General features: G+C 40.7%; 1 protein-coding gene across 1 annotated transcript; it reads left to right on the top strand.

Moving 5' to 3' along the window:
- Window positions 1-3,039: 3,039 nt before the first annotated feature.
- LOC121364914 (solute carrier family 2, facilitated glucose transporter member 11-like) lies at window positions 3,040-10,725 on the top strand. The gene is made up of 12 exons (XM_041488652.1): window positions 3,040-3,105; window positions 4,004-4,102; window positions 4,523-4,683; window positions 6,246-6,370; window positions 6,620-6,749; window positions 7,326-7,474; window positions 8,030-8,217; window positions 8,358-8,468; window positions 8,980-9,081; window positions 9,246-9,321; window positions 10,065-10,192; window positions 10,519-10,725. Exons 1-12 carry the CDS (start codon window positions 3,082-3,084, stop codon window positions 10,723-10,725), a joined length of 1,500 nt encoding a protein of 499 aa, XP_041344586.1. The 5' UTR covers window positions 3,040-3,081.
- The last annotated feature ends 2,598 nt before the right edge of the window (window positions 10,726-13,323 follow it).

Genomic DNA, 13,323 nt, shown 5'->3' on the forward strand with positions numbered 1-13,323 from the left:
CACCATGAACACCAAGCACCCACAGTCATTTTAGAGACTCTGTGCTCTCCTGCCCATCATTGCTGTCATCTCAAGTCTGCAGCTCTTCCTCCAGGAGAAGAATTTCCACAGATATCTCAAGGGATTTGAACGTCACAGCAGCTGAACTGCTATTTTCTTCCTGTGAGAGTTGGCTACCTGGAAGCTATTTACTCCAGAAGAACTGCCTCAGAATGGAATGGACTGAATCAGAAACTTTTTTTGAAAAATACAGGCCCAGAGGACTTTTCTTTTCTTTAGAAGGTGTCTAACATTCTGTGTGTTTCTCTCTATTAATGAGAGGCTCACATGGTCGTAGAAGGAAAGCAATATGAGGAAGAACATGAACAAAGCTAAGGCTTACTGTGAGGCACACTATACAATTTAAATCCAAACTCTAGACTTGCACAGTAAAATAAGTGGTTTTACCTCTGCCTTTGCTTTGACTGGCATATTTACTTCAATTCAAATAAGGTTATTCAAATTAAAAATCCAATTGTTCATCTTAACTGCTGCTTATTTTTAATTGCAAATGGTAACCATAATAAAAATGGCAGATTGCCTTGTAATAAAACTTCTGGCCTCCACAAACATTTCTTTCCCCACATCATGATCTTCTCAGGGGGAGTTGACTAGAAAAAGTTGTTGGTGTGCCTAACCTTCCATGGTTTTTCATTCTTGTCTTTAGTACTGACTGACACTTCAGACATCTCATTAAATATAATTACATATATAGAATTACGTATCTACAAAACATGAAGTGTCCTAAAGTCAGAAAACTCAGTAACTTTGTAGTGTTCCATATACATGTAATATGATTAAAAACTACCAGTCATCTGGACACAGCTACCAATATAGATAAGAAATATCAACTTTTTGCAAAACAGAATTCTTTCTTCTCTACCAGTCATTCTGAAAACACCATTCCATTACAACACTCCCTGAAATCTGTGGAAACAAGAGCAGAGTGGCAGTGTGTAGCACTGCTGACAGACTCCCCAGTGAGACACTTCTCTAGCTCAGTTATTCATTAGGTGCCATTTAGGAAAGCCTTCCCCACAGGATGCTCCCCAGGAAGCCAGCCATGCCCTATGGAACATTGCTGTGACAATGAAGTGGAACAGCCATGTGGAGCACAGGTCAGCCTTGGCCTGTCCTCAGTGGAGCAGGAGCTGTGTCATGGGGACAGTGAGGTCAAGGGATGAAATGGCAAAAGGGATGGCTCAAATATATGTGGGAGGGCACAGGGACAAAGGGGACAGTAATTCAGGAATACTGCATTACTGCAGTGTTAATGTGCATTACTTCACGTTATCTTCCAGAGACATCAGCTGATAGGTAAGATATGTCTCAAATACCAACTGAGGCAGATACTTTAAAAATGTATCAGTGAACTTCTGTCAGCTGGACACAAACAGATATGGATCTGTATTAAGGAAGGCTTAGCACAGCTCTGGATATATGTGTCACACATGCACAGATAAATGACCTGATGCTGTGAGATTTACTGTCCTGAGCACAATTCTAACTAAAGGATATCTGTAAGATATTATGGAACTGCACATCTAATAAATGGGGTCTCAGAACAGTCCAAGCAATAACAGCACACAAGAAGTACAGTCACTAATCACCATAAATGCAAAAGACATGACACAGGAAGAGAGTTATGAGATTCAACCTACCCAAAGCAGGAATTCTAATTTAAAGTCTGAGAGCAAAAATTGTAAGTTCCAGTATGTATAAATACACAAAGTAGAAGTGGGTGAAGTAAAACATTAGAAAATATGTAGTGCCCCACGCTGAAGTCTACATGTTATTGCCTGTTTGTGTGTCCCCCCAATATCATCTGAGCAAGACAGATACCAGCAGCCAAAATGGAATTTTGTCCCTTAGTCAGATGCACATCATGTTTTTCAACTTTGTGTAATTTTATAGAAAACAAAATTAATTCTTAGCATCAAAAGGACAGTGTCATTTGCACTCTAACTACAGCTTATCTGCTGGAGAACCTCCACTGAAAAAAATCCCTCCATGAACTAGCAGCACAAATCAAGAACAAAGTCAAGGCCATGATGAGGCTTGAGAGTGGCAGGAGAAATGGCTGGGTGGTGCCAAGCACTACATTTCAAACATTAGTTAGGGAATCCAGGAATATGAAATATTTTCTAGTAAATATGACTGCTGGCATCAACTGTGCCCTTTGTGACTTATTCACCCTCTCCTTCAAGTGAAGTGTAAATGCCAAACGATAACTAAGCCATTTACCAACTGAACACATTCAAGGCTTAATTCACTCTTAATTGTGAAATAACTGAAGTTAAAGCCTGAGAATTTTCTCTCAGAAGAAACAGACATCAATCCAGTTGTGGAGGTTTTTGCCTTATTTTTCATGGCAGACACAGAAATAAGTACACTGCCTAGTGGAAATGCCAGACAAAACTGTGCATAATGAATCTTTCTCTCTACTAGCAAAGAAAAATCATCTACTGAATACTTGGCTGGTCAAGCATGGTGTACCACTGTAGAATTGTTAAGTTTGCACCCCATTTCAAAATCATGGAGTAGTTCAGTTCCTTCCAGTAATGATTAAGTCACGATGTGCTCCAGTTGCCATCACCTGGAGAGAGGACAGCTCTTTTCTGTGACACGTCAAAGTCCTGCCCAAGCCCCATTTAAGATTCCCAACAGAGAACACTGTCTCTAAGTTTCTCACTTACACTGAAAACTGAGCAGGTTATGATGATGGGAATCCTGTTTAAGATTGTTTTCTCAGGCCCCTGTCCCCCTAGCAGAAGACAGAGTTCATGAAGTACACAGGTCTTGCAAGGGACACCATCCTGTTTGATTGGGCTACACATAACCATTGGTTGAAATATTTAATCCAGCAATCCTAAACTTTGTACGACAGCTGGAATATGTGTAATTAACTCAAAACCCTCTGAAGTAAAATTTAACTTCAGTAACATGGGACTAGTTCACTGACACTGCTGTTGGATCATGTGAGCATTTGGCTCCTTGGCAGGTACCAGCAGCAAGCAGCAGGCACCGGCTCATTCATAGGAGATGGCTGCCTTCCTCTCCAACCTGGTGAGTACCTGCTCACATCTCCTCAGGCCTCTGCCTTACAAAAGACAGAGATAACACAATACTAGAGATTCAAGTTCTTTAAAGATTTTAAATTCCTTTGTTACAGAGACCATCTTTCCCTTCTGTGTTTAAACATCACAAAGAGCAATGGGGCTTGGGGCCATGAAGGTCCTGTTCCACTGTCTTTTCTATGTAACAAAATAAAATGAAATAATGCAATGAAATGAAATGAAATGAAATTAAATGAAATGAAATGAAATGAAATGAAAATTTAACAGCAGCTCTGGCTCTTCCACCGCTATGATACTTTACTTTGTCTTCTAAATTACTGAAAACAATACTAAATATTAAGCACTCTGATTACTTTCCAAAATAATTAATATAGTAATGGTACAGAAAAAGGCTAAGAAATCATGACATAAACTTTTAAATAAATTACTTTCATCACTTCATCAAGAGTTAATTAATATAATCCATCAAGATTGTCCATAATCTTTAAAAGGGAAGAAGTGATATGTGTCATCATACATTATGGTTTGGTGTATTTTTGTTGCTGTCCATGATTCTCTCTTCCCCATGCCCAGGTCTGACACCTTTATCCAGCCAACTGCCAGCTGTTGCAGGTGTACAGTGAGAGTTGTACTATCAGGAACAGCTTTTCAAACTCCTTTTCCTTCCTGCAAGCACAGTGATGGATTATCACCTTACACCCATTTGCTCTGGCACTGTGGCTGATGGTTGTGCTTTGGCAGTGGATTAGAGGGATTTTGAAAAATGTTTAACTTCAAAAGGTTCTGAAGTGAACAAAGAGGAAGGACCAGTGTGGCTACAAAGTCTCTGGCCTTGCACAAAACTAGAGAAGTGAGAAGCTGATGGAGATTTTATTTTTGCTTTGCAGGTTCAGTTCCGGGGCCTGCTTCAAATGATCTTAGTGCTGGGAATTGGTGGCAGTTTCCCATATGGATTCCACATTTCTGTCATCAACTATCCTTCTGTGGTAAGTAGCCATCTCTCTGAGGCTGAAAACACAAAGGTGAGAGCCTCTGTTCTCCCATAAATCCCAAATTTACTGAGCACTCAGCTGATATGTCTAGGCCTTTTCTTTGGCTGACAGTAACATCACATGTGTAGAGAACTTTTCCTCCTTAAAAGAACTGGATAGCATTTTCTGTTTGAAATAAACTCCTCCATGTAGTGTACAAGTCTCCAAAGCAGGGCACAAAATGAGCTCTCAGCATCCTCGCCAGGAAGCTCCTGACTGATACACACTTGCATTGTGATCTCAATGAGCTTGTTTTACTAAACAAGTCTCAAAGTAAGTCTAATATGAGAGCCACAGGCTTGGTCTGAAGTACAACAGCCAAATGTGAAGGGATCTTATGCCCATTATCCAGGCAAATCTCGTTTTATTTTTCAGCACATCAGGAAGTTTATTAATGAAACCTGGATAGATCGACATGGCTCTCCCCTCCATCCTGAGACAATCATGCTGCTGTGGTCCTTCATTGTGTCTGTTTATGGGATAGGAGGATTCCTGGGAAGCCTCTGCTGTGGCTACCTGACTACAAAATACAGGAAGTAAGTGCTCCTTGTAACAGCTCCGCAGTCAGAAAGCACAGGGAAACACCAAGGGGGACAAATAAGTCCCTTCTTTTTGGTTGAAGCAGCCCTGTTGAAGACAATTGGTTTGGTTTCCTGGCACATCCACTTTTTCCAAGCAGCCTTCTGTCCTTTTTATCTGCCCTCCCCAGGGAACTGTATTCTGTGAGGGCTGCAGTCAGCTTCACATCACCAGATCAGTGCCTCTGGGAGTAATGGCATAGGATCACATTCTCTTCAAGGTCCCCTACCACTCTTATAAAGACCTCCCAAACTTTACAAACTCCAGTAAAGGAGCTGTGTGTCTTGTGTTGTAACACACTATATGCAGTTACTCAAACACCTGGAAAATATCCTTATGTGACAAAGAAGAGTCAGATTTCCATTTAAATGCACTCATTTTGGGGCGGTGATGTTACATTTAATATTCAGATCTACTCTAGCGAAGATATGGAGAGAGGATAAAAGAAATTCCTTGTAATTTCACTGTAAAGATATAACCAGCAAAACAAATGTCCAAGAGACATCTCTGTTCTTGACAATTCCATTTTACTGAAAGCTAGTTCCAAACTATCTTTGCCACTGGACAAAGGAAGGATTCCTCACCAGTCTGGTCTGTTCTCGGTGCCTTGTGTGTAACACCACTAATTTCATTTGCAGAGAAATTGGCAAACATATCTTCTTGGTGTGACCCACTTAAAGATCTGCTCCACAACACACTGATCCAGGGGCCCCTCATTTGGGTCTCAACAAACCATCTTAACCTGCCTGCAATTGTGTTCTTTCCTAACAGGTAAGTGCCCCCAAGAAATTTCTTGTGGGACACTGCCTCATCCCACACACTGAGAGTCTCCCAAGGCTGGAAACAGGATCCTGCACCTCTCCCGTGGGTTATTTAACACGTGGCAGCCCAATTGCTGAATCACAGCCTGAACACAGAGTCTCTGTGATCCTCAGTGTGTGCAAGGGGGCTCTTGTCTAACAAGTGTCACAGCAAAACATCTGAGTGCAAAAGACTTGGAGCCTGAGACACCAGGGTGGTGAACGCACCAGCCCACGATTCTCACAGAGGGACTTTTGACATGAAATATGCCTCTAAAAAACTCTGTCTGCCATCTCAGAGCACCCATTTAGCCAAGAGTGTCTTTGGTATGAGCCATTCTAGAATGGGATCCGTGGACTCAGACTGTTTCTGGGGAACAGTCTGACATTTTATGAAGACTTATAGCCATTTAAAAATCTTGGTGACAAACTGGGCCACTCCTTCAATCTTTTTCCCTTCTTGTACTATGGAAATGGTGACAAACTGTTTAAATTCTAACCTTAAAAAATTTATTAATTCAAATCTAAAAGATCCTAAAGTTTTAAAGAATCATTTTGACTATCCTAAGTTGAAATTATTTCAGCCACTCCTCAAAATAGTAGGAATGGCTGTACCATGCTTCCTGTCACAGCAAGAGTAGTCAAGAGTACAAGAGGATCTCATTTCACACTAAATTCTCAAGGTCTCTTTTTCTTTGTTTTTTTTTTTTTTTTTTCAGGAAAAAGTGCCAAATGTTCACCAACCTGATCATGTTGGTAGCTGCACTTTTCATGGCCCTCAGTAAAACAGCCAAATCCTTTGAGATGATTCTGGTTGGGCGCTTTCTCTATGGCATTGGTGCAGGTATGTCACCAAGGCCTGCAAGGCTGCAGGCCCTGACCTGCTGTCCTGGGCTTGTCTCTACAGCCATCCCTGAAGAATGGTTTTTAAAGCAAATAAAACCAGGCACTCAATAAAAGTGAAAGTATCATCTCTTTTGCAAGAAATTGAACTTAAATAGCAGAGTGAATGGAAACAATATAAGAGAGGGTGGTCAAAAATTAAAGCTTTTCTAAATATTTAAACAGTTATTTATCCTCTTGTATGTTCAAGGTTTTTCTCTCAATATACATCCTCAGTATGTAGGAGAGATTTCACCCAAGAAGTTGCGTGGGTTTACCAACTCCACTGTTGCTGTTTTTCTGACCCTGGGAAAACTCACAGGACAGGTTGTTGGACTACGGTAAATTCTCCAATTTTTCTATCAGGTTACACTAAAAGTAGAAATGTTTCTCTAACTTTATCCTCTCACCTAGTCAGTGACTGAGAAACACTCTCCTCCTCCCCAAAACATGCCTTAGCTTATGCCAGAAGAAAAATATTGATTGTATTTGAGGGAAATATAGTTTTAAATATAGAAGGCAGAAAATTATTTACTCATAATCTGATTTCTTCTTATTTCCATGCTCTTTCTACTAGGAGACTTCCCCTTCAAAATTCATTGTACTTACATGAAAAGTCTTAGCAAATGTTTGGCTCTTGTGGCCAAGCAGTGGTCAAATGAGTCTCATCAGCTCTCTAGACATTATACTGGGTTCTAATGATATTCAGAAAGATTTTCAAAATATCGGATAATTCCTTTAAAATAAATTGTCAGAAATAAAAATAGCCAAATTTGTGAAATCTGCCAAATTAAAATTCAGGGGTTAGCTCCAGTGAACCCTTTAATGGAATCTGAGCAATCTTTATCACTCAGAAAAACTTCCTGAACATTCATTCCATTATTTCAGCATAATTTTGTTTCACATACACTTTCCAGGGAGATTTTAGGAAGCGAAGCTTTGTGGCCATGGTTGTTAGCATCTAGTGGACTTTCAGCATTGCTTCAACTGGTTACCCTCCCATTTTTCCCTGATTCACCATCCTACCTCCTGATACAGAAGGGTAATGAGGAAGCCTGCAGGAAAGGTAGAGTGTCTGCTTTCCTCACTTACTTCCCTTCATCTGCTGTGTCACAGGGAGAGCCTCTGCAGAAGAGCAGCCAGGACAGAGCTGTGCTGCACACTGCAGTGCCATGCAGCACAGGCAGCTTCACAGACAGCAGCTGAGGTACCCCTGGCAATGTCTCTGTTAACCTGGGCCTCTCTCAGCCTCACTCAGTCCATGAAGACAAGAAACAGAGATGTATGTCAACACATCTAACATTTCCCACCTTGGCGGGCACTGCTTTATTTCTTTAAAGGAGATGGTTCAGGCAGCTGTCCTTTTTAGTGTTGCTAAATAAAAAGTACTCAAATGTTTACTATGTTCACAGTTAAGTAAACTTCCCATTAGAAAGCTGTGCTACACTGACAACCAGACAGATAAAATCCTTCAAATTGCTCACTGCCCCTGCAGCAACCAGATGGCAGAAGCAGCACCAGCGCCCACTCCAGTGGACAGGCAGCCTAAAGGGTTTAATGCAACCACTCCTGAAGGAGCTATCCTGGTAGGATAATCCACTTCCCTCTTTCTCCCCTACAGCCATCAGGAAGCTCTGGGGGGAAGGAGACCACCAAGCAGAAATTGATGACATTATGAAGGAGAAGGGTGCAATGGCGAGCACGAAAACCTTGCGTGTCCTTGAAGTAATAAAAGAGCGATCCTTGCGCTGGCAGCTCTACATTTTGGTGATTGTCATGACCACGTTGCAGCTCTGTGGGATAAATGCAGTTGAGTCCTCTCTTCATCTCCAGGACAAGAGAGGCAGCATTACAGACCTCTCATAGTCAATGTTATCAAACCAGGTTAGAATTGTATCTCAAATGCAACACCTTTTTTCACAGGTTAATTTCCTCTTTGCATTTTTCAGATATACTTCTATTCTTTTGAAGTATTCCACACAGCCAAGTTTGAAGAATACCTTATCCCATACGTGTCCCTGGGAGTTGGGTTGTGTGAGTGCTTGTCCTCCATACTGTGTGTAAGTCTTTCAGATTTGAGTTTGAAGGAAAAATTTAATGTGGTCAACAATTGTGCCTTTCCTTTCTTATAACTGGGCCCAGGGAAACTTTGCATAACCTAAGCCACATCTTCCTGCTTCTGCAAAACCACAGGCAGGATACAAAGAAGTTTTTCTCCCAAATTATTTGCATGAGTGTGTGTCTTTAGACTCGCTTTTTTTCTGCAAAATAATAATCTTCTGATGTTCTGGATTAGATGTGTGTACATATGTGTGTACAATTTGACATATGCCAGCATGCAAAAGAGGGAACAGTCTAAAAACAGCTTAGGACTGAATAATAAACACAGATTAATTAACAATTAATTCATTTTGAAAAAACTAATCAAATTCATTAGGAACTAAGAGACTGTCAAATGACACTGATTTATGGCTACTATTTAGACAAATCTTCTGCACAGAACACATGGAGAGAGGAGGAATGATTTCCTGTGAGGCCTGGGGTTTGTGAGCTGTGTTTTCTGCTTTCCAGAGCACCCTCATAGACCGCTTTGGGAGGAAGGTGCTGCTCTGGGGTGGATACTTGCTGATGTGCTCTGTGCTGGCACTGCTCACCATGACCCTGTCACTGCAGGTAAAGAGGCAGCAGCCTCCTGGCCACTTCCCCAGCCCCAGCCCCCCTTTCTGCTCCTGGCTTGCAGGAGATGTAGAAAACCTTCAGCCAGTGGCAGGAAGTACAGAGCTCTGCTATTCTGTCCTGTGTCTAATGATTTGCTGTCACTGGTTTCTCACTTTTAGCATCGCTTTTTCTGGATGCATTACTTCAGTGTTATCTTGATCTTCCTGTTCGTTGTCTTCTTTGGAATTGGACCCTGTGAGTACATCAGTGGTTATGCTGGGAGGAAATTTGGTGTTGAATTGGTTGGCAGCACAACTGGCAGAGGAAGAACAAGCTCGTGCCTTGCTAAAAAGTTCTGGAAAATAAGGAGGGAAGGGCAGGTGCATACAACTGGGAGACAGGGAAAGGATGCAGACACCTCAAATTTTATTGCTGATTGCACGATCTAAATAATTTAAAACAGTATCATCTTCTCCAGAGGACATGAGACAGAAAATTCAAAACAATTTCTAAATTAATCACACACGATCTAAATAATTTAAAACAGTAAAGGACATGAGACAGAAAATTCAAAACAATTTCTAAATTAATCAGCTAAAAACAGGATTCTAGTCATTGCCAGGTATGTTAGAGTAATCATCTTCAATAACTTAACAAATTAAGCTTTTGCCTACCAATATGCTCCAGGTGGAAGTGACCACAGGAGCCAAAAGGGAGCTGGTTTTATAAACCCTGCACCAGTAACCACTACCAGTGCAATATGGAACTGCACAGATCCACTGATACCAGAAAATCTATTCCAGTACATCCAAGAGGAACCTAAATTAACTGCTGGATTCCATTTCTGGAATCAAAGCCTTTCACCCTCATGGCAGAGGCCACCTACCAACAGGTGACCTGTTCTGCCTGTCTGTCCTCTCTGCCACTGTCACTGCAGGAGCTTCAGCAGAAGCAAGGAAACAAATAAACCTGGTGTGTGTTTGGCTTTGCTTTTTCAGCTGGAGCCACCATATCTGTGATGGTTGAAATCTTCAGCCAGTCATACAGACCATCAGCCTTTCTGATTGTTGGCTGCATCAACTGGATGGGACTCTTTGTACTTGGGATGATTTTTCCAGTAATTGTGGTAAGTGACTCTCAGAGGATGCCTCTTTCCAGGCTAATCTATTTCTGAATGCTGACGAGGGGTAAAATAGTAGCAATAAATTGCAATGACATGCAAAGCTTAGCACTCTGTCCAAACTCCAAACCTGCTCAGAAATTCCCCAGGCTTGTCAAGGAGCAGCAATTGGACTCAGATCAAACATGGCCCGTGGGAATTCCTGGTTTGGTACCTGTCCTGGACTGTGTATTGAGCACACCTTTGAATTTGAACTTCTAAGACAAAGGCTTGCACTAAAGGGCAGGGAAATAGAAATGAGTTTCTTATTTTCCTTGCATTTCTGCCTGCAGGATAACCTTGGACCCCTCTGCTTCCTTATCTTTTTGGGAATCCTTGTTTTATCAGCAATTTTCATCTACCTGTATCTTCCTGAGACCAAGGGAAAATCAATCATGGAAATAAAAGCAGAATTCAACAAGCTGAACTTTGGGAAAAAAGAAACCTCTGTCACTGAAAATAACCTTCCTAAGGAACAGTTGTCTTGCACCAAGCTCTGAATGTTCAGAGAAGAAATTTGCATCTCTTAGAAAAGACAGGAAATAATGTTGCAATAGAACTAAAAAGGAAACATTAAAAACAGACTGCAAGCTTTTCTGTCTCATTTGTTTTTTCTTTTTTAAGATAGATATGAAACTCATTATTCTAGAGTGACACTAAGTACCTCATAAGCAGGAACCTGCTGGCAAACAGCTCAGAGAAGAGGATCAGAAATACAAAAGAACACATGAAATATTTTCAGATGAACCAAGGTAAAGAATGATTAAGAAGGCTCAATGATCAACAGCCATGAGGCTGGGGAAACACCAAAGTCTAAAGTATTTGGCTGATAGGCATGCAGAGGGAAAGTTAAATACATGGTTTAGGGTGACTCAAGATGATACAGAACTAAAAATTAACACCTCAAATTCAGAAAACAGGTGACATGACAACAGAGAAAGGCATTGAAAGTGAAGTTTGCTGCACAACAGTACTGGAGATGTAATGGAAATCTCAGTGGAAAACATCCTAGTAACTCTAGGCAGGGAGAAGGACCTGCTAACTGAGCTATTCTTGCATGCAGAAGAAGTAAAATGGCTGCTACAAAATAAAGCAGGCTCTGGAGGGCATCTCTGGTGTCTAAGGAACTGATTTTCAACCTGGTGCATCAACTTCTGGGAATTACATCAGATGTTTTCACAGAAGAAAGAGTTTATTTTGGAAATGTTTTTTCTTGCTATGTAAGCAAGCTGGGAATAACAACTGATTATTGTACCCAGCAGTAAAAATAGGTTGTGAAGTTCATTGGAAATAGTCTAAGTTTTTCCAAGTGACCAGTAACAAGTATGGGATGGCTTGTAACTAAACAGTTTGGATCATGCCACCTGCTTTCCTCTAACCACTGAAGAAAATATGAACCAATATTACAAACTACAGCTCCTCTCCTTACAGATGGAGGTGTCACTTGTGTTTGTTTTTAACACTTTGGCTTAGGAAACATACCCTGAAAAGGCTTTTTGTAAACCAGATTTTATTTCTGGGTTTTTTTAGGGTTTTCATTATTTTCAGAATGCATACAGGAAACACAATCCACAAATGTGGGCTGTAAATGAACACTGACGCGGTAATTTCATCTATAATGTTGCAATAGAACTAAAAAGGAAACATTAAAAACAGACTGCAAGCTTTTCTGTCTCATTTGTTTTTTCTTTTTTAAGATAGATATGAAACTCATTATTCTAGAGTGACACTAAGTACCTCATAAGCAGGAACCTGCTGGCAAACAGCTCAGAGAAGAGGATCAGAAATACAAAAGAACACATGAAATATTTTCAGATGAACCAAGGTAAAGAATGATTAAGAAGGCTCAATGATCAACAGCCATGAGGCTGGGGAAACACCAAAGTCTAAAGTATTTGGCTGACAGGCATGCAGAGGGAAAGCTAAATACATGGTTTAGGGTGACTCAAGATGATACAGAACTAAAAATTAACACCTCAAATTCAGAAAACAGGTTTCAGCATGACAACAGAGAAAGGCATTGAAAGTGAAGTTTGCTGCACAACAGTACTGGAGATGTAATGGAAATCTCAGTGGAAAACATCCTAGTAACTCTAGGCAGGGAGAAGGACCTGCTAACTGAGATATTCTTGCATGCAGAAGAAGTAAAATGGCTGCTACAAAATAAAGCAGGCTCTGGAGGGCATCTCTGGTGTCTAAGGAACTGATTTTCAACCTGGTGCATCAACTTCTGGGAATTACATCAGATGTTTTCACAGAAGAAAGAGTTTGTTTTGGAAATGTTTTTTCTTGCTATGTAAGCAAGCTGGGAATAACAACTGATTATTGTACCCAGCAGTAAAAATAGGTTGTGAAGTTCATTGGAAATAGTCTAAGTTTTTCCAAGTGACCAGTAACAAGTATGGGATGGCTTGTAACTAAACAGTTTGGATCATGCCACCTGCTTTCCTCTAACCACTGAAGAAAATATGAACCAATATTACAAACTACAGCTCCTCTCCTTACAGATGGAGGTGTCACTTGTGTTTGTTTTTAACACTTTGGCTTAGGAAACATACCCTGAAAAGGCTTTTTGTAAACCAGATTTTATTTCTGGGTTTTTTTAGGGTTTTCATTATTTTCAGAATGCATACAGGAAACACAATCCACAAATGTGGGCTGTAAATGAACACTGACGCGGTAATTTCATCTCCTGACTTTTTATTTGCTGACTTTTTACAGCAAAGCTGCTATATTGGAGGAACTAACTTAAAATCAACATACCCCACACAATCATAGAATGGATTGGGTTGGAAGGGACCTTAAAGATAATCTAGTTCCACCCCCTGCCATGGGCAGGGATGCTACCATTTAGGTCAGGTTGCTCAGGGCCAGTCAACCTGACCTTGAACACAATCAGCTTCAGCACGTTCATACAGAAGTTTTCACAATTAAAAAGTGCTTATTTAAATTACACCATTAACACAATCATTTAGTGCAAGCTATAGAAAGCCTGGAGAAAATGAAGTGAGTAGAAAATCTCTGAACTCAGAAACTACTGGGCACAAAAACACCCGTCACTTTTAACATGGAGAAATGGTCAAACCATTTATTTTATC

The sequence above is a fragment of the Pyrgilauda ruficollis genome, unplaced genomic scaffold, assembly GCF_017590135.1.
Source record: "Pyrgilauda ruficollis isolate IOZ18807 unplaced genomic scaffold, ASM1759013v1 scaffold9, whole genome shotgun sequence".
NCBI lineage: Eukaryota > Metazoa > Chordata > Aves > Passeriformes > Passeridae > Pyrgilauda > Pyrgilauda ruficollis.